General features: G+C 39.1%; 1 protein-coding gene across 1 annotated transcript in view; it reads left to right on the forward strand.

Moving 5' to 3' along the window:
- Positions 1-24705, forward strand: part of jp (junctophilin) — a 37755-nt gene that overhangs the window by 10802 nt on the left and 2248 nt on the right. The window contains exons 2-7 of the mRNA XM_069498395.1: positions 10339-10550; positions 15960-16237; positions 18305-18478; positions 20577-20911; positions 21449-22936; positions 24456-24564. Coding sequence (XP_069354496.1) covers positions 10339-10550; positions 15960-16237; positions 18305-18478; positions 20577-20911; positions 21449-22936; positions 24456-24564 — 2596 coding nt within the window. The remainder of the gene's footprint in view (positions 1-10338; positions 10551-15959; positions 16238-18304; positions 18479-20576; positions 20912-21448; positions 22937-24455; positions 24565-24705) is intronic.

Below are 24705 nucleotides of genomic sequence, written 5' to 3' on the forward strand. Positions count from 1 at the left end.
AGTAGTACTGTCGTTCTTATGTGCACACATTTGTGTCTATGTGCTAATTTGACGGCCCGAGTTAAATCTTTTATCCGATTTTGTAGTAAAACCTAAGATTAAGGTACCAAGTCAAATGGTACAACCCGAGCTGTTTTGTGATAAACGTTAATTTTGGATTCACACAGTAAATCCTAGAATAATAACTAAAATAGCGGTTTATGGCGGTTTTTAATAAGTCGATTTTGTGTATGCCATCTTTATTAATAAACTAGCTGATGCCCGCGACTTCGTCCGCGTGGATGTAGGTTTTCAAAAGCCTATGGGAACTCTTTTATTTTCCGGGATAAAAGAAGGCAGGTCATGCCTGTCGTAGAGGTGATGGCCGTTGGAGCCGGAAAGTCCTTGAGTGGAGACCGCGTAGGTAGGCAAGCATAGTGTGGGACGCCCTCCAGCACGATGGACCGACGATATAAAGAGGCTGGCGGGAAGTGGCTGGATGAGGAAGGCTGAAGACCGGGTGTGGTGGCGCCCTTTAGGGAAGGCAGTCCAACAGTGGACGTCCGCAGGCTGATGATGACGTAAAAAATCACGTTGATCCGTTGCATCCCTCACACGTCCCTATCCGTCTTCTCCACTCTTGTCTCGCTGGCGAATAAGTTTGGAACAGAATAGGATTTCGATGGAGTGCGTGGATTTTTGTGAACGGAGTTCAATCATGTAGTCGTGGTTTGGTGCAATAGTAAATGGTACAATATTAATTCACCATCAACAGTTCCTAAAAACCCATAGATTAGGAGTGCAGTACCCTGCAGCATCAGTATTGAAGAGTTGGAACTTGAAGTTCAATAATGGTATATATGTTTGGCATCTACAATATTATTTCACAATCAACAGTGGCTTAGGAATGCAATACCCTGCATCATCAGGGTTGAAGAGTTGGGATATGGAGTTGAATCATGAAGTCGTTGCTTGGTAGGTACGTAAGCCATAGTTTATACTAAGCGTAACTTTTATACCAATTCAACATCGACTATTCTTTGAAAAGAGCATCCGACTATTCGTAAGTACTTGTAAAAGTTTATTCGAATAAAAAAGATTTTTATTTTATTTTATTTTTATTTCTAAAATAGCTGATTCAAATCTAGAATTACAGTAGCTACCCGTCATCATGATGATGATGGTTGAGAAGTTGGCACTTGAAGTTTGATCATGTATAGAACGCGATAGGTCGAGATGGCAATCGGGGTGGGTATGCGCTATGCGCGGTGCCGGCTATGGGGGTGTGCGTGGCGTTCGCGTCCCCAAGCCTCATAACCCAATTGCCATCTCGACCTGTCGCGTACTATATCTAGTCGTTGCTTGGTAGTGTACCTACCTATTAATTCTAATTTTGACTACCTCCCTGGCACAGTGGTAAGCGCTGTAGCACGGTAATGTTGTAGTCTTATCAATGGAAGGTCCAGGTTCGATTCCCGGCAGTGTCAGTTACGAATTTTATAAATTCTAAATTTCCTCTGGTCTGGTCTGGTCTGGCTTCGGCCGTGGCTAATTACCACCCCACTGGCGAAGTCGTACCGCTATGCGATTTAGCGTTCTGGTACGATGCCGTGATCATAGACCGTATGTCTATTCATCTATGCCTAGATAAGTTCGATAAATCGCACACGCCAGCTTAAGCTGAGCTGTACGTTTAAAGATTCCTGTACATTCCGGGTTTCAAGTTAAATGTACCTAATTGATGATTGTAATGTCTGTAATTCCTAAACTACAAAAATAAAAATATTAAAAAAACCGACGTCCAAAAACACTACAAAGTAAAAAATAACTTTTATTTCTACACGTGTATATAATACGTCGAAGACGGGCGAGCTTCACGCTTTGATTTCTAGTTTCTTTTATTATGCTCGCCCGACTTCATACATTCATACACGTGTAGAAACAAAAGTTATTTTTTACTTTGTAGTGTCTTTGGAAGTCGGTTTTTTAACGTTTTTATTTTATTTTAAGCTTGTTAGTGTAAGTAGTTATTGCTTGGTACCTAAAATATCAATTCACCAGCAGCATCAGGATTGAAGAGTTGAGACTTGGAATTCAATAACATACTCATAGCTTGGCATTTACAATATTATTTCACCAGGAACTGTAGTGTACGCGAACAAGCGCCAGTCTGCCGTAAGCTCAGGCCGGGTGCGGACGTGTCGAGTGATTCGTGTACCCTACATTCACTTGTGAGATTGTAAGTGTGTTTTATTATCAAATAGGACAGTACAAGTGGCGACGAGACTAGGATTTAAAAAATGTAACCCTAAAAAGGAAAAAAAAAGTGAAATAAAGGAAGGTATAGTAGGTAATTATTATTTGTTGCCCATCTGTTGTTTACGTGTACCTGCCTAACGTCGGTTCGAATAGCCTATAACAAATTGTTGTCTAATGTATATTAGGTATAGGTAACCTAATAGAATACATACATTAAATTAGTGAATCAGAATCGCGTCTTATGAACACGAGTACGTACGGTAGATACGTAAACAATTGTTAGTGGCAAACGGATTCATACCTATATCCTTCATTGTTAAGGGTCATGCATCGTATCAAATAGAACGGAAATAAGGCCACGTAATTATGCGAAACTATGGTTATAATATGGATATTCACAAAAAATATTTTGTGCACGTATACTATAAATAAAATTGAATTGAATTGAACTGAACGCTGCCTACCTACGATCAGTTAAATAGTTAAATAGATATATTTACTTAAATTATGATCGACATAATGATGAAGACATTTTATTGGTGCAATATTTGTTAAATATTGTTTGACTATTAAATGTTTTAACTAATAATTCGAAATATGAGAGTTTAAATAACAATTTAATTGGATTAAGTCGAGGTAGAAAATATGTGTATTGGTTACTTTGATTATCTCATTATATATTAGTAACAATAATTACATCACAATATTTAAAATTTGGCACTTATCTCATTGTCTACTTATCTATTTGTATACTTGCACAATTTATAGTGAGATGATCCAGTTATATAAAAAGTTGCACGGCCACGCAATGAGTAAATAACAAAGGGCCACGCTAATTAAATTAAACGGCCACGCAGATTAAATAAAACGGCCACGCAGATTCAATCAAACGGCCACGCAGAATAAATTAAACGGCCACGCATATTAAATAAAACGGCCACGCAGATTAAATTAAACGGCCACGCATATTAAATAAAACGGCCACGCATATTAAATGAAACGGCCACGCAGATTTAAAAAAAACGGCCACGCAGATTAAATTACAGTGTGAAGGGCTACGCAGTTGTAATACTGTTACTGATTTTCAGTAAAAGCCACGCAATGAATACTTGCAACAGTATGATAGGGCTACGCAGTTGTAATACTGTTACTGATTTTCAGTAAAAGCCACGCAATTAATACTTGCAACAGTATGATAGGGCTACGCAGTTGTAATACTGTTACTGATTTTCAGTAAAAGCCACGCAAAAATAAGAGTCAAAATGACTCATGCATCATCCACACTGGTCACTTCGAACTTGGATGGAACCTGATCTTTATGATAAAATCCATGATATTCACTCATTTAATCAAGTAGTTATTTTAATATTAATTAAAAGTAACTATATAATTGACATACTTATCGTATCCAAAACACAGGAAAGATTTTCATACAGTGCAATATTTAGGTACAGTGCAGTGTATCTAAATTGAATCGCATAAGTGAATTCAGTGAATCACATAAGTTAGGTACCTATTCGTATCGAAAGATTCAGTAGGCAAAATTGTCTACCTACCTACAGTTAAAAACTTTTATTCCTACCGCGTCATAGTATATGAATTGAATACTTTAAATTAATTGACTAGTTACTTAATTCGGAATATATACCTACTTGTTATAGGTCCGTGACTACTAAACTCGCTTACCTACTTGCTTATAGAATTTAAATTCTGCATACGTACTATATTAATTGAATAGGTAAGTACATACTTAGTTTTCTCGCAAGCCAGTTACGCAATTCGCTTATCTACCTACCTGTATAATTTTATAATTCACTTTATTTATTGAATACCTATTTTCTTTCGTGGAAAAGGAGATTTCCGATTTCGGAAGTCGAAAATGACGAAAGGAGAAGGTTCGACCCCAAAGGTCAGTACAGAAGTGTTAGTATTGGAGACTCAGGTAGGAGCTTATTTTGCAAATATAACGCGTCTTAAAATATGACAAGTGAAGATGAAATTTCCTGTTGAAAGCCGCTAATAAAAAATAAAATCATGCACAGAATACATAGACCTTATTAAGAAGTTGAATATTACTCTATACTAAAATAATCCAGATTATCTCGCGAATTTTCCATCTTTAATTGCATTGAAGATCGGTTTTCGTGGGTTCAATTTGAGTTGACCGTTCAACTCAAATTAAAAGCGTTTGCCATCAACATTGGCTTTAAAGACTCAAGATTTTGTCAAGCTGCGACGTCTTGTAAGTCTAAGGTAAAATTGCCATCTATAAATTTACATACATTTGGTGGAGATATAAAACAACTATCTTTTATGAATGCTTCAGTACTAAAATTCACAAAAATAAAGAACTTAGTAGAAAAAAAAAAATTATTAGGCCAGCTTCTAGACGCTGCCGTGACCTCCATAGCAGGGATTGAGCCCTCTGGGGATGGTTATGAGCTTATTTACTCAACATTGGTAGAGAAATACCAAGATGTTCGCACCTTAAGTTAAAACTACCTAGATCAAGTTCTTAACTTTAACTTTAATTTTAAACTCGTTCTTAGATGTTTGGGGAACATTAATCGTAGCGGTTGAAAAGTTGAATATAGAAAATAAAGACTTAATTTATTCACTCACTTGTATAAAAAGTATATGCGCTCTAAAAAGTATCTACTTGGGATAATTTTAATGAGTTATAAAATAATCAGCTAAAGTAAATGATAGAATTCCTGAGAATTCTCATCACACGTCAATTGAAAATAAAAATCTGCGCCAACGCAAACTACCTTCGCCAAAAATATACCCTCTTCATATACTTACATCAAAATCTTTTGATATTTCGGTTGGTGATAAAAATCAGTTATGCCTGCCTTGTAAAAACGTTACGCACAAACACTACTGCTGTCCTAAGTCTAATCAAGGATGCACATCTTGTTTATCCTTTTCTTTTCGAGAAAATCGGCTACGCCAATCGGATAAATCTTATACTTGCGGAGCAAAACACCACAAGCTACTCCATAGAGATAACTAAAACGAGATTTCTGGGCATAAAGGTGATCGCACACTTGCAGACCTTTCTGACACAAAGTAACAGAGTCAAATCGCAATCTCGCTTTACTAGCTTAATAATAATATGCGCACGACCGTTTTGCTCGCAACCGCTTCCATTCGCACTTTAGACTCTAGCAGAATATATCCTCAAATACCTTATAGATAACGCTACATAACCATAACAAAAGATTGTGTTAGACGCAGTCAAGTAACAGTCAAGACGCAGTCAAATCCCGCGATTGTGAACGGGTTCAGAGGTACTTCCAGTAGAATAAAGAGTATAAGTCGATTTATCGATAGATCATATTCGCTCACGGCGTTGATTGTTGACAAAATCACAGTTCACTTACCCACATTATTATCGGATGCTTAACTACTTAGAGAGGGTACCATTCGCAGATAATACCTACCATCTTCCAAGTAAGGTTGATATGATTTGGCGCGCAAATGTTTAGGCAAATCCTGCTATCAGACCGCGTAGCGGCTCCACCTGGTAGGTATGCTTCACGCATTGCAAACTACATTTGGGTACATTATTATTGGTCAAGCTCCGCTAACGCAATCCACTTCTCCTTCACAAACGCAAACGCTGGGTGTTATTACAAATGAACACTTAGACAATTAATGAATTTGTTTGCTAGCATAATGTAATTATATTTAGTTATAGTTTGCTTTTCACTGTGTTCTTTGAATTTTAATTTTGTATCTACCTGTGAGAACCTATTACTAGCTTCTAGTTATTTAATTATAAGATTATAATATGTTAATTTAAGCTGTTGGTTTTCCATATAAAATAAAATAAAATAATTATTTACGCAATTTTGAATTGGAAGAGGTACCTCCCTCTAAGAGTAACTTCCTTGGCAAGGAAGAACAAGGTTGCAAGATACTTATAAAAATACGACAGAACGCAAATTAGAAAATATAATAATTACAATAATATAATTGAGGAATATTTAGTGAAAGATTACTTAAGTCCTGTAACGCAAGATTGCTCTGACGTACAACATGTTATTCCACACCAGGGTGTTCAACGCGACGATAAAGTCTCTACTTGCAGTCAGACTCGTTCTAGATGCATCGTCCGTTGTAAATGACTCAAGCTAAACTCACTATTACATAAAGGTCCTAAATGGTCGGATTTGTTTATCGATTATGCTGCTACTAAATTTTCGCTTGTTTAAAATCGCTATTTGTGCAGACATCAAACCGATTGTAAGGAAGGTGGAATCATTCTATAATATGGTCCCGTATTAGCCTCAAATGAAGGATGAATTTGTGAGGCAAAAAATCGAGACGTTTTAAAACATCTAAAAAGTTGTCAGGCTGAAAACAGGGATTAGAAAGAGGACATTTTCAGTTGCTTAATGATGTATAATAGTACTCCTCACTCTGTTGTAAGCAAATCTCCCTTGGAATCATTTTATAAAAGACAGTTTTGAGACGAGATCCCAGCAGCACCAGACATGGGATACAAAACAATAGACGAAGAAGTAAGAGACAGGGATCTACAAATAAAGGGGAAAAGGGAAGGAGTATAGAGATCTCAAAGGAAGGCGACAGACAGCAGTTGAAAATGAAAATGAAAATGGAAAAATGAGAAATATTTATTTAACAAAACAGTTGTCAATTTTAAACATTTTCTGATGGTACTATTACTTACTATTTCAATCCCACTACGCATACAGTAACGGACGTGAGTGGTTGAGATGTTGATATTCAAGATGATGAATCCGGGACACAATGTCACCAAAACGTAGTTCATATAAAGAAAGTAAATGATTCATGGACTGTTGGAAATCAAAATAGCAGTAATAATGATTTAGGAGCAAATGGTGAACTAGCGTAGATTCTTTGTTGATTGATAGATTATATTTTATACTAAAGTAAATTGGTTTCGAATGTTGGTAAAAAGAATTAAAACCAAAGTTGTTGTATTAAATTTTGCTAGAAATGTATAACAAATACTTATATTTAAAACTTAATTAGTTATCTGCCATGTTATAGGTGTTTAAGTTGAAACGTTAAAAGCTATTGTAATTTTGAATCATTTGACTCGCTCCAGCAATGCACGGGGCTGCAATGGCTTGTATTATAGTATGGTATAATAACATTGTAAATTGAAAAATTAAAAAGAGCAACCGCCGAGTTTCTTGCTGGTTCTTCTCGGTAGGAACGGCATTCCGAACCAGTGGTAAATTAAAACTACCCGACGACTCAAAAGCGCTTGTAAAAAGGTTACTTAAATGAAACATGTTTATTACTATTATTTCAAATAAATAAAAATAAAGAAGGGATGTAGTGTACGCGAACAAGCGCCAGTCTGCCGTAAGCTCAGGCCGGGTGCGGACGTGTCGAGTGATTCGTGTACCCTACATTCACTTGTGAGATTGTAAGTGTGTTTTATTATCAAATAGGACAGTACAGGAACAGTTCCTGAATCTTTATGGTTTAGGAGTGCTGTACCCTGCATCATCAGGTTAGAGTATTTCGGACTGGGAGTGTCATCGTGAAGCCGTTGCTTGATACCTAAAATATCAATTCACTATCAGAAATTCTAAAATCCCCACGATTTAGGACTTTAGTACTTTGCAGCATCAGGATTGAGGAGTTGAATCCAGAATTTTTTATGTGACCACCACAAAAACTTTTTTTTGTTGATTTAAAAAAAAATTGCAAATCGGTCCAGAAACCTCGAAAAAATCGATGTAGAAAAAATCCTTTTTGACAGTCGGTTAAAAACCGATGACCTTGAAATATTTACGGAACAATCTTTAAAATATCCCCTTTCTAACAAAAAAAGAATGAATGAAATCGGACTACGCGTTAATGAATTACAACTCAGTATACATTTTAACTTTCATCCCCTCTCCTACGGGAACCATGCTGAATTTCGGGATAAAAAGTATCCTTTATTCTTCCTCATAGTATGACCTCAAATCGTACCAAGTTTCATTGGAATCCATTCAGTAGTTTCAGCGTGATGCGCGGCCGTGATACAGACAGACAGACAGACAGACAAAAATGAAAAAATTACAGTTTTGGGTTCAGTATCGATTATAGAGTGCCCTCAAAAAAAATTTTTCAAAATATCTTCAATGTACAGAATTTGACCTGTTACAGTTTTATTATAAGTATTGATTGATTGATGATTGATTGATTGATATATCTATTTTGTTCACAAAAACTAGGTATATCCAATATATATATGTATATCTTATATTATAAATGCGCAAGTGTGTCTGTCTGTCTGTCTGCCAGCTTTTCACATAAAATTAAAGAGTTTCCCACGGGATTTTAAAAAACCTAAATCCACGCGGGCGAAGTCGTTTGCATCATCAAGTTAATCAGTACCCTTATTATAAATGCGAAAGTGTGTTTGTTTGTTGGTTTGTTGGTTTGTTGGTTTGTCCTTCAATAACGTCGCAACGGTGCAACGGATTGACGTAATTTTTGCATGAGTATAGATGATGACCTGGAGAGTGACATAGGCTACTTTTTATCCCGAAAAATCAAAAAGTTCCCACGGGATTTTTAAAAAACCTAATTCCACGCGGACGAAGTTCAGCGGCATCAGCTAGTTAACTATATTTATAAAGAGAAAAGCTGATTGGCTGATCTATCAACACACAGCTCAAACTACTGGACGGATCGGGCTTAAATTTGGCATGCAGATAGCTATTATGACGTAGACATCCACTAAAAAGGATTTTTGAAAATTTAACCCCTATAGGGGTACAATGCGGTTTGAAATTTGTGTAGTCTACGCGGACGAAGTCGCGGGAATAAGCTAGTTATAATTGTTTTGCCAGACGCTTAGTGTCGTGGCAACCCCCTGCCAGACGCCTTTAAAATTTAAAAGTTCTGCCTACTGGCAGACTTGGCGGGTGTCTGGTAGGGGGTGGCAACGACACTAAATCTGGCAATGCATGACGAGATATCTAATACTACTCCGAATAAAAAAAAATATAAAAAAGTTGACTTTATACTTTCACGTAAGATTTTTTACACCATTATTACTTGTTATACCCCAAAGCCACCATGATCCAAACTTCATAGTCGCTGATCGTTCCTCCCTGTGTTGGGTACAATACGCAGAGAAACTTTCAGCTTTTATAAAATAACGAAAGTCTGGCCCTCACAGGCTCTTCCTCTATAACATTTCAGAAGAACTCTAGACTGTGGCCTCTACCACAATACTACGTTACCATTAAACGTTTAATGCGTATTGGCAGTTTAACGAGCACAAAATAAGGAAAAACATAACAAGAAGTATTATACCATCTTTCAACACACATTCCCACATCAACCTCATTATTGGTATTACGCTATATTTAGCTTGTTCATACAATCATATTAAGTTTCGTATATATATTGTGTGAATGGTTTGCAAACAGAATCAAAGTAAAATAAAATTTTACTACGACAATATGTTGTCGGGAATAGTAGATATGAAGAGATGAAACGATATGGGTTTAGTTTTAGGACTAGAACAGTAAAAAATACATAAATATTTAGAAACTAGCCGATGCCCGCGACTTCGTCCGCGTAGATTTAGGTTTTTAAAAATCCCGTGGGCACTCTTTGATTTTCCGAGATAAAAGTAGCCTATGGCACTGTCCAGGTCTTTTACTAAGTATATTCATGAAAAACTCACGTCGGTCCGTTGCACCCCTTGCGTCTTTACCCGCGTTCTCCACTCCTGTACAGCCCGCAGTCGGGAAAAACGTCGTTCTGCGATGTAGTCGCGCTGCATGCACGGCTGCCGTGGCCATTTTATTTTAATTTCGTGAGATCTCTAAAGATATTATTGTAAATGAAATGATACACAGCACAGGGCATTAATTTTTATAGGCAACTCACGCTTGACCAAAAAAATTGACTGTGTCAAAATTGATTTCCCAAAAAAAAGAACTAAAGGCCTCCCTAACACAGTTTCCCTGTATCTCGTATGGTTTTTGATTTCCCCATACCGAATACACGAAATATGATATATAATTCTTGTACATATTTATATAGTTTCTACTAAAATAGGAAAATAATGATGGAATTGTGTTTTTACAGTGGCAGTTCATACGAGGGACAATGGCAGAACGGCAAACGGCATGGTCTCGGCGTCGAGTCGCGCGACCGGTGGTTGTACCGCGGGGAGTGGACGCAGGGCTACAAGGGCCGCTACGGCGTCCGGCAAAGCAGCACGAGCAATGCCAAATACGAGGGTACATGGGCTAACGGGCTTCAAGACGGATATGGCTCGGAGACATATGCGGATGGCGGTAAGCATTCAACTCTAATTACCACCCATCGATATCTAGAATGTACTAGTTCTTCCAACAATATAACTATGTTTTCGAATGTGGTAACTGGTATGTTACAACCACTAGATCGCATCGCAATCTGGCGCGAAGATTGTTCAGTTGGAGCGAGCCAGTCTGTCACTGTGTGCACATCTTTATATAAAATGTATGACACCGATCCATAGATCCATATTAATACTAATGGTACAAAGCAAGCTTACATCCCGAGTAAGGACATAGGCTACTTTTTATCCCGGAAAATCAAAGAGTCCCCACGGGATTTTTAAAACACCTAAATCCACGCGGACGAAGTCGCGGGCATCATCTAGTATACAATAATACTATTAACATAGTACGCTAGATATGCGATTGACGACGTGTTCTTGAAGCAACTTGATTATCCCAATTTTAAAATACTAGGTACCAAAAGACAGAAAAATAATTTTACTATATTTCAGCGTTTATGAGATGTGATGGGGTTTTGAACTCTATCGTAGACAAATGGCAGCTCTATATTAATTTCATTGCCAAATTTTTTAAATACCGACAAAAATACTTCGGTTTACATGACCATGACGCTCTCATCTCGTATTTAGTAGTCTGAGCATATTAGATTGTTTCAATCAGAGCAATTAACTCCAAAGCTTTAATAAAAATTATTGGCACGGCTTTCGGGTAGATACGCTATATTTTATAGAGCACCTATGCTGTTATACTTAATTACGCGAAAACTGTCAACTAGTTGCTTGTTTGATAATAAAAATTGACTATCTACTATTTACTTTTATGCTTTTAAATATTTTTTTAATTATTGCACAATTTTTATTTACACTACCTACTATAAATTGCAGTAGCAAAATCTCAAACTTTAAAACCTAAATATAAAGGGGAAGACTTATTTTCTGTGAAATATCGAAGGACACCTGCAGATATGGCATGAATCATTTTCTGCCCTGCGAGTCATGGGACGGTAATATTACTAGGTATCAGCGAATGGGAATTGGTATTATCGCGGAGCGGGAAATTATACACCCTGAAATTTTAATGGTTGTTTTCCCGAAGCGAAATGATTTTGTCGTGGTATTACAATCGAATTATAAATATAAAAAATTATTAAAGTCAAAAATGTCAAATTTACAATCGAGAAAAACAAAAATCGAATGAGACCTCGAACCAATAGTGATACCGCGTGCGTGCAGGCTAGTTTATGCCGTATCACTACGCGCGAGAGCTTATTTTGCTCTTAACTTTTTCACTTTATTGGCAGCGCGTTTCGAGTGGATGTACCTACCTAACTATTCACGTTACGTCTAGGGAGTTACTATTGTTTCCCACACTTTCGAGTTGTCGATTTTTTTTAATTATTTCAAAACAAAAACATTTTTATTTTTTAAGTTTAACTCAAAATTTCGATACTACTACTGAGGGCCAATCATCCTGCCGCGGGAAGACAACCACTAAAATTTCAACGTGTATAGTTTGCCGTAGGGCTAGGGCTGCTGAAAGAAGCGAAGTTGTGCCCTATCTCGCTCACTCATGCGGCCAACAATACTGCTGCCCAGCTGTTGTTTTTTCGTTTCACTTTTTGCCGTTTATTTATTTCTCCCGATGCACGACGCCGAGATCGATTTCCAGATTTTCCCAGATTTGTATGTAGGTACATATTATTACGAAATGATATATCATAGGGGTATAACCAGATGGACTTGAATATTTGTCTTGATTTCTGGTTATTTATTTGGAAGCTTCTGTCATTGTTGACTTTACTTCGCAAAGTGATGCAAAATCGTACCGCCTGCTACTTATATGGTTCTTGGACATTAGTAGTAGGTATACAAATATAAATTGTACAAGTACAAATTAAAAGTAAAAGCTTTTTAAAGTCACACACACAACGCAGTGAAAGCCTAGTACTTAGTTAAAACGTCGGCCTCCTATTCGGGGAGTCGGGGGTTCGATTTCGGGTCTAAATTAATATCACTTGCTTTAAGGATGAAGGAAAACATCGTAAGGAAATCTGCATGCCTGAGAGTTCTCCATAATGTTCTGAACGTGTGTGAAGTTTGCCAATCCACATTCGGCCAGCGTGGTAGAACCTAAAACCCTTTCATTTGCGATTTCAGCGGGCTAAAACCCTTTCATTTGTAGAGGAGACCCGTGCTCTGTAGTGGGCCGGTGATAAGTTGATGATAATGATAGTGAAAGTCACAGTTTAAAAATCTTTAACAGGTCTCAACCATAACAAAACAAACATTGAAGATTGTTATTCTTTAGAAGCATAAATGTTTCATAAAGAGAGCTTTTAAATCCGTCTGCACCGCTGCCTCCGTCGGCATCGGCTTAATAATAGCTGCACATGAATATCACCTAATGACCTACATTATGATTGCGTGAACTAAAAAGAAACTCCCCTGCTTTGCGCAACGCACGCGCTCGGGAAACGTGTAGAAAATGTCCATAATATCACTACCCATATTATAAATGCGTTTGTTTGTCCGCATCAATGGCAATCATCATCGTGATCAACCCATAGCCGGCCCACAACAGAGCACGGGTCCCCTCTCAGTATGAGAAGGATATGGTCACAGTCCACCACGCTGGCCAAGTGAGGATTGGCAGACTTCTATGATAAATCGTCAAAATACAACATCGTAGAGGCATCTACGAAAAGTCTACGAGTCTACGATTTTAAAGCAAACTTTTTCAAAGATTTCAAAAATTCAAATTTTACGTATTTTTCAACAAAATACAGGGCCGTAAGTATGTCTATTTAGTAAGAAGCTTGTGACAGAAGGGGGTAGTAATTTTCTTCTAGAAAATCTTACAATGTATGAGCGATGAAAGCTTGTCCACGTCTCGCGTCTTGGCTAGCCCCTTATTAATTTAAGCTCTATTATTCGTTTATGCCTACATTGTTATTTGTTATGTGCATTAATTCGTTAGTATCATCGATGGTTAGTATACATAATATTATGAAGCTTCCTATTAAGAGAATAGCTCAGAAATACCTACCTACACGAAGTCTATTTAAGAGAAGTTTCCCTACCGCATTTCCAGAATTCTCCATAAAAACGTAGTTTGGTTTTCATTTGAATATTAACCAATCAAATATCTATGTCAGTGTTACCAGCTTTCCGTAAAATGTCGTTTTAAAGTTACACACTTTTAAAGGTTTGTATCCTTGATCCCGCATCTTTGAAACTAAATATTTTAAAGGAAATCGGGCAAACCATACAGACATATTATATTTGTTTCTAGAACGTATCTACAAAAATTGATTCAGTTTGATTGATTAGTGTTCAAGTGAGCGCCAAACTACGTTTATTTGGAGTGTGCTACGAATAAACTCTTATTAAAATATGAAATATGCTTGATAGACTGTGCGAAAAATCTTTATGGAGAATAATGCAAACGAAAAACAATTGAATATCGTGACGTCTCCCGTATGTAAGTAGGTACGTTACATACTGTATTCTTTATTTCCACCGATATTGATGAACCCATTATTTACATTGTTCTATGCTGCTAGAGCATGCTCTAGGCAAAGAAGGATTTTTGGTGTTTAAATCACCCCTCCCCCCCGAAAACTCATGTGAAATATTTTTTCTCTCTCGTTCTTGCATTTTTCAATTGGTATTTGGTATTGAATGCATACTTTATAAAATTCTTTCGTCCTGTCAAATTAATAGGCAAAATTTTACCGACCAGGGACCACGTTAAGTCAACAAAAATATTATTTCTCATTTCTTCTTCTGGCCCGTCCACGAAATCAATTCCAGACTAGCAATGGCCTTGGCTGCTATACATAAATTATTGGGATAATTCCTAATTCTTTACGTACGAGCAAATATCGAAATTACTAATTTTTCAACGCATAAGTAGGTAGGTACGTTAGACGTAACGAGCTCTATGTTATTAATGCAACCTTGAAGCACCAAAAATCGGTTGTACCTACGTAATACAACCCGTGCCGCGTCCGTGCATTACCATGAAACAACGTCACACAATTCTCGACGCCTCGCCTGTACGTTGACTCACCACCGCATTAAGATTTGTCATTCATAAAATCGCAAATATGTAGCACTGAATCGTTTTCCTAAAAACATTATTATAATTTATATTAGTCACATCCGTCATCCGGTCAAAACGCGTCAAGGGAACGTTTTTACGCAATTTCAAAAATGGTTTTTGTCTTTGAACTTATATACCTAAGTATTTTTCAAAAGTTTATGTCTGCTCTTCACTCTCGTGTGAATCGCGGAGGGAAAGCTCTGAACGAGTTTTCCACGAACGACACGAAACAGCAGTGTGTATGTTTTTTTCGCACCACGGATGGCTCGCGAGTGAAGAGGGGGTTTTATGTCCACGTTTCATATATACAAAAACTAGATGATGCCCTCGACTTCGTCCACATATATTTTGGTTATTTTTAAATCCCATGGCATTTCTAATTTTCCGGGATAAAAAGTAGCCGTCCGAAGTAATGTCCGTCCCCGGGATGTAAGCTAAGTCTGTACCAAATTTCATCAAAATCGGTTGAACGGTTGGGCCGTGAAAAGCTAGCAGACAGACAGATAGACACCCTTCAGCATTTATATAATATCGAGTATGGATCTATGTGTCTGTTTGTTATCCATGCATTCGTGCATTGATCTTTGTGTACCTAGTTGTTTCAGTACCTAATTTGTTGACGGTATCAGGCTCTGTAGCTCTTGCCTTTTGATAATATTGAAAAGGCATATTACTTGATTTTATCTGCTATTTTTTTGCTCTTTATTACATTTATTATAATAATAAAAACCGGCTGTATTGCTTTTTGATGTTATTACACTACTTCATTCGCGTTGATTTCGGTTTTAAAATCCCGAGACAAAAGTAGCCTAGGTCCGTCCATGATGGGATGCAAGCTATCTTTGTACCAAACGTCAAAATCGGTTAAACGTATGAGCCATGAAAATCTAACAGACAGACATACATAAACACTTTTACATTTGTATTATTAAGTATGGATTAAACTATTCATGCAAGCAATGCCGAGTCGGTACACATGTAAAAATAAGAATTAGTGATTTAAGATTTGAGTTCGTGAATGGTATGAGTGAGGCGGCCCTGCATCACCCTGCGTTCGCGGCCCTCGCCGGTTAAATATAGCGTAGCACGCCTGCCGTGCGACGCCCCACAACACAATCATGTCGACAACTTATTTCATGCTACTACAAAAAAAAACATATGTCTTTCAAGATGCTTTCAAGTCATTTGTATTGGAAATCTGTCAAAATATCAAATCTATCCGTTAGAAAAAAAAAGATCTGGCGGCTGGGAAACAAGCCCTTAGTGTAGAGCGGAGCGAGACAAATAAAATTAATCTATGCCCTTAATTTGTTTCAGGCACGTATCAAGGACAATGGATGCGTGGTTTCAGGCATGGCTACGGAGTGCGCACTTCTGCGCCCTTCGGCCTGGCGTCGCACTACCGCGGGAGCTCCCGCGACCACCGCGGTTCGCTGTCATCGCTGGCGGAGGCGACGGGCACGCCCGACCCCTCCGACCGGAGAACCACTCGGATGGACGAAGCCAGAGGCGGTTTCGTGCTTAAGGCCAGCTCTGACGAGCCTACGGGAAGACGAGGTTCACTCGTCGAAAAAACTAAAAAGGGCCTTTTTGCCGTAAGTAAAACTATTGTTCTTTTAATAAGGGGCTAAATCGAGTCCTTTAAAACTTGTTAAAGTAGAAAAAAAATCACGCAAATCGGTGCATATATTATATCTCAGAAAAAAGAAATAGATACGTAGGTACTAAATTGAGCCTCTTCCTCCTTTTTAGAAGTCCGTTAAAACCCCGTGGAAACTTATTGATTTTCCAAGACTAAAGTATTTTATGTCCGTCCTTAGGATGCAAGCTATTTCTATGTCAAGTTTCGTCAAGATCGGTTCAGCGGTGAACCATGAAAACGTAACAAACAGACAGATAAAGAGCTATAAAGAGTTACGTTCTTATTTATAATAATGACGATGCCCGCGTAGATTTAGATTTTTTTGAAAAAAAAAAAAAAAAAAAAAAAAAAAAAATCCCGAGAAAATTCTTTAATTTTCGCAAAAAAGATTAGATAATGTAGCTATATTATATGTATATTTAGTACAGAGACAGTTTGCATCCTTCGGGATGCAATACGTCTCTGTACCAAATAGATGATCCCCACGACTTCATCCAAGTGAATATGAGTTTTTATAAATCCCATCGGATATCTTTAATTTCCCAGGACAAAAAGTAACTTACATCCGTCTCCAGGATGCAAGCAATATATTCTGTAGTCTGTATACCAAACCTCAAAATCGGTAACCAAAACCGGTTTCATCAAAAACGGATGGGCAAGAAAGACAGACATACAGACATCCAAACACACTTTGCACTACTTCAGTACCAACATCATAATATTAGTATTGATTAGTATGGATACTTTTAGGTGTATTAAAAAGGTACTAGATTCATATCTCAAAATTACATTTGGAAAACTAAATTTCACTTTGCAACTGTAATTCAGTGAAAAACTCTTGTAACAAAAATGGTTTTGCTCGTACAAAAGTAGAAAATAGAAACATAAGAACGTATTGTGAAGTCTGTTCATGACACTACTAACTAGACTAGCTCGCCTCAAGTGGTCTCAACTCAACCCGTTTAACAACAATATTGAGTTGAATCTAAGTAGGTCAATCTTCCACGAAAGTATATTTTTATGTCCTAAAACACCACTATTTTGTCTCTACATTGTATTGTTATGCGCAACGAAATAACGAACTAACTCGAGGCAATTTCCTGTATGATGGTAGGTTCTTTCTATAGAGGGTAGGTATCAGGTAAGAAAGGATCTAACTAAATTCCATCCCTAAGGGGGTGAAAGGGGGGGTCAAAGGTTGTATGAAAGTCCTATGTTTTTTTTTTGTTTTTAAAAGGAATATTAGCCATGTTAAATGACTAATATTCCCCTTTCCTTTCCAATTAAGCGTCAGGTTTGTGCTAGGAGTAGGTACGACAATAGTGCAACGGGCAGGGTTTGAACCGTCGACCTTTCGGTTTTCAGTCCACTCCTATACCGGTTGAGCTATTGAAGCTCTAAGTTTTGAAGTTAGAGACGTGAAAATTGACATTTAGATATTCTGGGTTCCGTGCCTTAAGGTGAGATTGAGTGAGTAGGTAAGTGAGGCCTTTTGCAGCGGGAAAATTTCTGATCTTATGAGAAACCAGAAATTTTACGCGGATGAAGTCGCGGGCAACTGCTAGTATATAATATTAATATGGATAGTAAAAATCGTAGCAATATGGATTGAGTTGAAGCAGCCATGTAGTACCTACATAGAGATCGCTGCGTACCTATATTAGCGAAACCGCGAGCGGAGCGAGAACTCTTTGATTTTCCGGGGTAAAAAGTTGCCTATGTCAATTTCCGGGATGCAAGTTACCCGTACCAAACTTCATATAAATCGGTTAAACGGATTGGCCTTTGAGAATCCCGTGGGAACTTTTTGATTGTTCGGGATAGCCTATGCCCTTCTCCGGGGTATAGGCTAACACTACAAAAATTCATCAAAATCGGTTGATTTGTTGGGCCGTGAAAAGCTAGCAGACAGACAGACAGGCAAACACACTTTCGCAATGATAATATTAGTGTGGAAAGTATGGATTTTATTCTACACAGCAGGCAATAAAATAATAGTGTTTGCAATTTGTGTTTGCAGAAACTCCGTAAACAACGTAGCGCGGGCGAGTTGGACAAGCGAGGCGGCGGCTCGGTGCGCTCGGGCGGCTCGGCCGGCTCGGCCGCGTCCTGGGTGTCCTCGGTCGAGAGCACGCACTCTGCGGCCACGCGCGGCTCCTTCCACACCAACTCCAACACCAGCTTCATTGTCGAGGTATGCAGACGATGACATACAGTTAGGATCATGTAAACAACGTAGCGCGGGCGAGTTGGACAAGCGAGGCGGCGGCTCGGTGCGCTCGGGCGGCTCGGCCGGCTCGGCCGCGTCCTGGGTGTCCTCGGTCGAGAGCACGCACTCTGCGGCCACGCGCGGTTCCTTCCACACCAACTCCAACACCAGCTTCATTGTCGAGGTATGCAGTCGATGACATCCAGTTAGGATCATGTAAACAACGTAGCGCGGGCGAGTTGGATAAGCGAGGCGGCGGCTCGGTGCGCTCGGGCGGCTCGGCCGGCTCGGCCGCGTCCTGGGTGTCCTCGGTCGAGAGCACGCACTCTGCGGCCACGCGCGGCTCCTTCCACACCAACTCCAACACCAGCTTCATTGTCGAGGTATGCAGACGATGACATACAGTTAGGATCATGTAAACAACGTAGCGCGGGCGAGTTGGACAAGCGAGGCGGCGGCTCGGTGCGCTCGGGCGGCTCGGCCGGCTCGGCCGCGTCCTGGGTGTCCTCGGTCGAGAGCACGCACTCTGCGGCCACGCGCGGCTCCTTCCACACCAACTCCAACACCAGCTTCATTGTCGAGGTATGCAGACGATGACATACAGTTAGTATCATGTAAACAACGTAGCGCGGGCGATTTGGACAAGCGCGGCGGCTTGCTGCGCTAGGTGGAGACCACTGTAAGGGATGATTTATACCAACACACCAATACCCGCCACGTGTTGGTATAAATCATCCCTTAAAGTTTATGCTTCACCATGTCGTGTCCGTGCACAGACGCCACACGATGAAGCAGGAACTGCGTCATATAAAATGTTCGTGATGTTTTGAATCCGTGCCTCGTGCGCGCCTTGTACGTGACACGGCTCGTGACCGCCACGTGTAGGCATAAATCATCCCTAAACCGTCGTCAGTCCCGTTATCACTAACATCTGATAATAACCGTACCTTAGAGACGAAATCTCATACTCTTAGTCGAGTCGTATGCGGAAGGTTCATGGAATACTCAAAGTTTTCTTGGGATATTAATGCAGTTCTTATCCCGAGAAAACTTTGAGGGGTAAACCAAAAATATCTCTACTCAGTTCACTTTCATGTTCAGGAAACCTCCTTTTTTAGGTTTCTGTAGTCAACAAGGAACCCTTATAGTTTCGCCATGTCCGTCCGTCGACCGTCCGTCTGTCTGTCTGCGGCTTAGTTCAGCCGAGACTTTTAGTCCTAGAAAGCTGAAATTTGGCATGGGTAGGTAAACATATTAATCACTCATAAAAGTTAACGAGTAATAGTTAACCAACTTATAAAAAGTAGGTACTTGGAGTCATATAGATTTAATTGAAAATTGTGTAGATGAAGTTGTTTGTGTTATTAACAGCTAGTTTTCTTGTGACGGGCAACTTGAAACACTACACTGCGCATAGCCCGATGTGCTTTTAATCGTTTTTTTAAATATGCCTATGTAGCGGTACTAGGATTCAATAACTGTGTTAAATTTCACCTTTAAATCTCTTCTAGTTCAATTTTCTAAAATGACTGATTCACAGACAGATGGACAGACGAACTGGGCTAAACTTAAACGTTCCTTGCTTTACTACAGAAACCTAAGAACCAGATTTTTCTGAGACCTAGTTGTCTGGACATGTATATTTAAACTAGCTTTTGCGCATAATTCCGTACGCTTCATCATTATTATTATTTATAAGTTCACATTACCCCCTACATACAATCTTAAACTAACAAATATTACCTCTTTTTAATTTAATAGTAGATACTTATAGATAAAATAATATGACGGTTTCATGCCGTAGAATCTCGGTCAACTATATTTTTCATGATAGGTCCAAATGTTTAATTCGGATAGATCTTCCTCGACATTGGGCTGTCCTACGTAGCAACTACCGAGGTGGAGTCCACTTTTCTACAATTTGTCGTCCACTTTTCCCGGTCTTGAGTAAAATTAATTCGGGTAGGTAATTTCTAAGATTGATAATAATTGTTCTAAAACTAAGTTGCAATGCCTTTATATAAATATTTATATTAACGAAACATTCTCAAAATTTTAATTTTATTTACCTTTTACATTCCAGGATGAACATTTGGATGCCAGTGTGACAGAAACTTACTTGGGCGAATGGAAGAATGACAAACGTACAGGGTTTGGTGTGAGTGAGCGCAGCGACGGTCTACGATACGAAGGCGAGTGGTTCGCGAACAGGAAGTATGGCTATGGCGTTACGACGTTCAGAGATGGTACAAAGGAAGAGGGCAAATACAAAAACAACGTACTCATCACAAGCCAGAAACGGAAACACATTTTCCTCATGCGATCGGCAAAGTTTCGGGAACGAGTTGACTCAGCAGTGAATGCAGCGCAGCGTGCATCGAAAATAGCATTACAAAAAGCCGACATCGCCACCTCTAGGTTCGTAATTTAATATGTTACGGAGATGATGAATCACCGAAAAATCTGTGGTGTGACAAATTACCTTATTTGTACCCTAATCTCTTATGTCAATATTACAAAATATTGAGATAAATTATTTTAGCTATTTAACGTCTTTTCGGTTAAAGAAATAAAAAGAATTTATTTACTATTATCTTAAATTGTGATGAAAAAATTATCGCGACGTCAGCCGCGTGGATTCTGGTTGTAAAAATCTCATGGGAACTCTTTCATTTTCTGGGATAAAAAGACGCTTACACCATTCTCTAGGTTTTCGTCTATATCCATGTTAATCACGTCGTTGTGAGATTTAACTATATGCGGCGTGATTGAAGAAAAAACTAGCAAACACACACTTTCGCATTTATAATAAAATATGGTAGTAGTTGTATACCTAGAATCTAGATACAAGACAAATAATAAATAATAAAACAAAACAATGATATTTTTTAATTAATTAAAGATAATATCAGCAGCAATTTTGTAATTCACTATTAACTAAACCGTTTAATGCAGGACAGCTACAGCGAGAGGAAAAGCCGAACAAGCCGACGAATCGGCAGACCAAGCTAAAGAAGACTGTGATATAGCACAAACAACTGCCAAGCAGTTCGCACCAGACTTTAAGCATCCTGGCTTTGATCGTATAGGTTTAAGAGAGAAATATAGACAGAAAATTTACGAATCACAGGTTACTTCTGTGACTCAAGGATCCGATAAAACCATGGACGGCAAGAGCATTCCAAATCATATCCCTCCGATGCATTCACAACTTCCTCAAATGAACAAAATGCCAAATTCGGTGTCTTCTAGAAGACCATCAGCCCAATATCCTTCAAACGTAGGACATACAGTTGACCCACGATTTTCCAATAGTCCCAACTACAATACCGATGTAAGAAATCTAGGGCCGCAGTATGATCAATTTTACAAACCTAACCAAGACACGTGGTCTCCGCCTGGAAGTACACAAAATCAGATATGTAATCAAAAAATATACACTTCTAATGATCCACCGAGTGGGTATAACATCACGTCGCCCGAAGGTCAACAGCCTGCTCCATACAGACTACAACAACAACAACCTATTGATCAAATGAACCAACAATTCCAAACTCGGAGACCTTCAACTTCAATGAGACCCCCAACAAATCAAAAACCACCCCAAGACTGGACCTCTCCAGCGGGTATAGCACGGAGACAAAGTGTTCTCGCTTTACCTACGACCGATCCACAAAGTAATGTCTATACGGATCCTAGTATGGCGGCCTATGCCAGAAACGAACTTCGTACCGGTACAGTACATTCTGAAGGTCCTCTCGATAGAAGTGCTTTAAATACAGATTCTCAAGGTTACCGACAGGCAATCGACCCGCAGGGCTATCGACAACCACTGGACCAACAGGGCTATAGACAAGTGCCGGAACAGCAGATGTACCGGCAACCTCCAATGGACCAACAAGGCTATAGACAAACTCCTGATAAACAAATTTATCGCCAACAAGCAGTCGACCAACCATCCTATCGTACTAATGCAACAGAACAGGACATTATTAATGGAGATCGTGAACAACGACCACCGGGAAGTCGGCCCTCAATTGACTACTTCGATCACTATAAAAGGCCTCCAAGTAGAGATTCCAGTGTGGATCGATACGGCAGGCGATCGCGACAACCTTCAGTGGAGGCTGCGCCTCCCGGCAGCGGCTCGCGGGCTGGATCCGTCGCGCCGCAGCCCATGTCCACGTCGCGACCGCCGTCTCGCGCCGCTACTCCTGCGGGCAACGGCCACTTAGCATCCGGTAGAGGATCCGTTTCGCGCGCTTCTTCGAGAGATCACCAGCCTTTCGAAGATTCACTATTACGCAAAAGAACATTAGGACAAGATATTTCACCCTCACCCTATCAACCAAAAAGAACAGAGAGCTTATTTGTAGCACAGAATCCCGCGCCGCCACCGCCAGCGCCTGCGGGCGGGGGAGGAGGAGGACGAAAGGTAACACTTTTTTGATTATTTTGAATTTCTTCGATGGATGTAAATAACCCTGCGCGTATCCTGGGTCAATTTCCGCCTGTATTGACTGTCATAACTAACTCGTAACCCATGTTAACCTAAGAAAATAATTTCATGACCGGCTTTCAGTTCTACGATCCAACGCTTCACCACCATAATGGTCTGTGCTTAATTTACAAAAAAAAAGATAATCAGCGAAGAGATGAGTTGTGACGTCATACGGTCACTAACTTTCATGAATGTACCTATTAGCATAGCATATATTCATCTACATAGAAGTAAGACCAAATTAAGAAAATTGTCTAGTGGGAGGCTTCGGCCATGGCTATTTACCACCCTACCGGCAAAGCCGTGCCGCCAAGCCATTTAGCGATCCGGTACGATGCCGTGTCGAAACTAAAGGGGCATGGGTTTATTAAAAACTGTCATATACGGTATACCCCTTTCAGGTTTGCCGACTTCCGTCTTAGACTGCATCGTCACTTACCACCAGGTGAGATTGCAGTCAAGGGCTAACTTGTATCTGAATAAAAAAACCCCGAATGATCCGTAGGCTCGTATACTATTAAAATATTACTAGACTAGCTGACGCCCGCGACTTCATCCGCGTAAATTTAGGTTTTGTTGAAAATCCCGAGGGATCTCTTTAATTTTCCGGGATAAAAGTTGCCTATGTCCTTCCCCGGGATGTAAGCTAACTCTGTACCAAATTTCATCAAAATTGGTTAACTGTTGGGCCGTGAGAAGCTAGCAGACAGACAGACACACTTTCGTATTTATAATATTAGTAAGGATTTTTAGCAAAGATGGTTTTGTTTCAGTTCCAACTTTCAAAAAGAACACGTGTTTAAACAAGATCTAAATATCAAAATGTGCATTTTGTGTAATAAAAAAATACTCTAAAGGCAAATTAAAGTTATTTTATATAATTTGAATTATGACGTATTAGTTAGCCTCTTCTTAAAGTACCTATTGCCTAGTATCTAGGTATAGCAAATTAGCTAGATACCTAAGTTTTATTAAATACCTAACGCTTGAAGATGAAGTGCAATTGTGCCTTATAAAATGTCGTTTCGACTAAATTACTACAAATTGGCGCGTTTCGACTATTTTCCACATTATGCTTACGAAACAAACATTGTTAGTGTATTCGTAATGATATGTTAGTAATATACAACCATAGTTATGTGCGCGTTTTACGCTCGGCGGTGGGCGGGAGAGCTGGGGCGGGCAGCCCGTTCTATTTCTAAATCGAGACAGTCATTCGCTGCTGCTTACCGCGCATCACCTATTCGCTGAATATATAAATAGAAAATACTTAGACTCTGTTAATGGAAAATCGAAGCCTTTTTTTAAAATACGACTCAGTGGAAATATTTAAAGTTGTGTAAATACAATTTATAACTGAAAAAGTGATGCGTGATCTTTTTCTTTAAAACAAATACGTTATATGCATATACGTTAGGTATATTGATAAAATATATAAGAACCAGTGTGCCATTGTCATACAATGTGGTATCAAGGAGGAGACGAGGATGAAGACGAGGACCTTATGTGTTCGCCGGCTATACTTGCACGGCGAGCTTCCGAAAGCTGGATAAATGTACCTCCCGTTGAGGTAAAATAAAATAAATAGTTTTGCTTTTGTGGCCTAGAATTTTCCCGACGCGACGTAAGACAAGATTTATTTCTTCTAAGCAGTTTTAGTAATAATTGACATATGGTCTCTGAACTTAGTTTGGGATTAAACCAAAAGTAG

Source organism: Maniola hyperantus, chromosome 1 (assembly GCF_902806685.2).
Source record: "Maniola hyperantus chromosome 1, iAphHyp1.2, whole genome shotgun sequence".
NCBI lineage: Eukaryota > Metazoa > Arthropoda > Insecta > Lepidoptera > Nymphalidae > Maniola > Maniola hyperantus.